The sequence below is a fragment of the Saprolegnia parasitica genome (assembly GCF_000151545.1).
Source record: "Saprolegnia parasitica CBS 223.65 unplaced genomic scaffold supercont2.1007, whole genome shotgun sequence".
NCBI lineage: Eukaryota > Oomycota > Saprolegniomycetes > Saprolegniales > Saprolegniaceae > Saprolegnia > Saprolegnia parasitica.
In genome coordinates, this window is record NW_012157401.1 from 1 (window position 1) to 2,611 (window position 2,611).

General features: G+C 60.9%; 2 protein-coding genes across 2 annotated transcripts; one reads left to right on the forward strand and one right to left on the reverse strand.

The window, feature by feature from the left end:
- Positions 1-46: 46 nt before the first annotated feature.
- SPRG_18150 (hypothetical protein) lies at positions 47-2,040 on the forward strand (the record flags this gene model as incomplete). The annotated part of the gene is made up of 5 exons (XM_012357586.1): positions 47-80; positions 137-386; positions 431-1,316; positions 1,371-1,827; positions 1,879-2,040. Exons 2-5 carry the CDS (start codon positions 323-325, stop codon positions 2,038-2,040), a joined length of 1,569 nt encoding a protein of 522 aa, XP_012212976.1. The 5' UTR covers positions 47-80; positions 137-322.
- Positions 2,041-2,062: 22 nt separating this feature from the next.
- SPRG_18151 (hypothetical protein) lies at positions 2,063-2,584 on the reverse strand (the record flags this gene model as incomplete). Its single annotated transcript, XM_012357587.1, has 2 exons — positions 2,063-2,491; positions 2,543-2,584. 2 exons carry the CDS (start codon positions 2,582-2,584, stop codon positions 2,063-2,065), a joined length of 471 nt encoding a protein of 156 aa, XP_012212977.1.
- Positions 2,585-2,611: the final 27 nt, after the last annotated feature.

Here is a 2,611-nt window from a genome sequence, read left to right on the forward strand (position 1 = left end):
ACGAGGTGCCACGCTCTTTTCTGTTTCTTGACAAGGCAGCTTGTAGCGCGGACGGACCGATCCTCACGTACGCCAAGGAGGTATCTTGTCCTATATCTCCACGATCGGATCGCTGACGCGTCTCTCGCCTGGTTAGAAATCCCCCGCAGGCAAGGCCAAGACCGCGCTCAAGACGATCCGCCTCTCGTCGAGCTCGCAGTGCTCTGTGGTCCCCAAGACCAAGGCAAGCACGGCGCGGGACCGCGAATTCGAGTTTAAAGTGGCCACGTCGGTCGACTTGGCGCAGCGCGAGTATTTTGTCCAAGCCATCTCCAACGTCGAGATGGCCGCGTGGATCGCAGCGATCAAGGCCGCGATCAACGACTCGCAAACCAACGCGTTCCATGGTACGTTTTCGCGTTGCTGGTTGGACGCTATACGCCATACATAGCCGGCGGCCTGCGCTCGTTCTGGGACAAGACAGGCATCAACGGGTTCCTGATCCACTACGGCGTGCGCAAGTGCAGCAACCGCAACCACGTGCAGACGCGCGTGCTCGAGCTCAACTTTGCCGACCAAACGATCGTCAACACCAAGCGTGGCGAGACGCTCACGACCTTGCCATTTGCGGCGCTCAAGACGATCCGCGTCCTCCATGAGAACTCGGAGTGGGGCTTTGGCCTCGAAATATCGTGGGAGAAGCACCGCAACTGGCCGTTGTACTTGGACACGGCCGCGGCGCGCGACGATCTGGTCGCGTTATTGCAGCACATTACGCATGGCGACATTGACCCAGAGCAGCTTCGGAAACGGTACCCGCAGCTCACGCTCAAGACGGGGAGTATGGAGCGCAAGCAGGCGAGCCACAACGCGACGCTCAAAGGGCGCTTCCACGTCAAATTGCACGAAGCCTTCTTGACGTTCTTTCCCGAGCACGCGACGCTGGTCCGGCCGTGGTTTGTGCTGCCGCTGAAAGAGCTCCGCGTCTCGATGGACGCCGCAACTGACACGCTCTACTTGGGCCGGCACGTCATGATCTGCGACTCGGCGCTCGAGTGCAAGTCGTGGTACTCTGCGATCGTCGCCGCGTCGATTCTACCGCGCGAGATCATTGACGCCGAATTGGACAAGCGCGAGAAGATCCGACGCACGTGCGTGCGCACCGTCATGAAGCTGCGAAAGCTCTTGAAGGCCAGCGTCAAGCCCGAAGGCAACGCTCCGGCCAAAGATCAGAAGCTCATTGACGCGATGCTCAAGCAGCTCTGGACGTACGTCTTCCCGTCCGACGTCTTTGTGTCCAACACGGACGTGCGTTGGCAAGAAATCGGCTTTCAACGGTACATAATGATCCCATCTTTTGGTGGCAACCGTGCAATCGTGGGCATGTGTAGTGGCGGGCCGCCCTCGGACTTGCGCGCGAGCGGGCTCCTCGGGCTCCACTGCCTCATTTACTTTGTGCGGCACCACACGAAGCTCGCGACGTCCATTATGAACCGCATCCGGCACGGCGTCAGCGAAGGCAACCTCCAGAATTACCCGTTTGCGATCGCGTGCATCAACGTGGTCGCGACGCTGGTCGAGTTTCTTGGCATTGGCGACGCGGGCTCGCACTTTGACGGGTGCGTCTCGAGCGCGCCCAAGACCTTCGTCGCCTTCATCGCCAACGACGTCGAGAAGAAGGGCGACGCGGCGTCGGCGACCGCGCTCGGCCGCGCGTCGCTTCATGCATCACTGAGCCAGTACGAGACATGGAACGACGTCGCCGGCGACGTGCTCAACACGGTGTTTGAAGACATGTTTTGCCTCCTCTTTCCGATTCTCGACCGCCTCTTTGTCGAGATGGGCGCTGTATGCTGTCTCGACCACGCTCTCTTGGACTGATATACACGTGCTGCGTAGGGCTACATGGAGTTTGGCCAGGTGCTCGTCGCGTTTCGGAAGCGCGTGACCGTCATCTTTGCGACCGAGCCAGCGACGTGGTCGGCGCTCCAAGTCCTCGCGACCGAGCCCGTCACCGAGACGCTGGTCGCGCCTAGCATCATCTCCAAGCAAGTGCATTAGGTCTTTGATTGAAACAATGTCATCAGTGCGCGTCGGCAGCGTCCGTGTTGAATTCGTGGCAAACGTGGCCTCGACCGCCGAGCTCCCACGACGGCGGGGACGGGTCATCCGTGTACGGCGCGGGCCGCGAACTGTCCAAGTACGTGCTCGGGCGCGGCGATGCCGACGGCGATAAGAGGCCAATGCCAGAGGCCGAGAGCTTCTTCTGCAGCTGCAACGCGGCCGACCGGGCGTCGTGCAGTGCCGATGGCGAGTGGAGGACGTCGAAGAGGCCGGCTGCAAGCTTGCGCACGCCTGCGCCTGCGTCCAAGTCCTTGCTGTACTTGTACTGCTGGCTTTCGTCCCGGTTGTAATGGAGCGCGAGGTCGCGCAACAGCGGCTTCTTTGCCAACGCAGCGTTGAGAAACGCGTCGCTGCCATGGAGGACGCAGTGGTGCAGCACCGCGAGCACCTAATACAATACACGCATGCAAGCAGGAGCTATACGACCATGACGACGCACCTTGCGCAGGACGTGCGGGCGGTCGGGCGCAGTCTCGATCATGTGCCACAGACGCTGCAAGATGCGCTT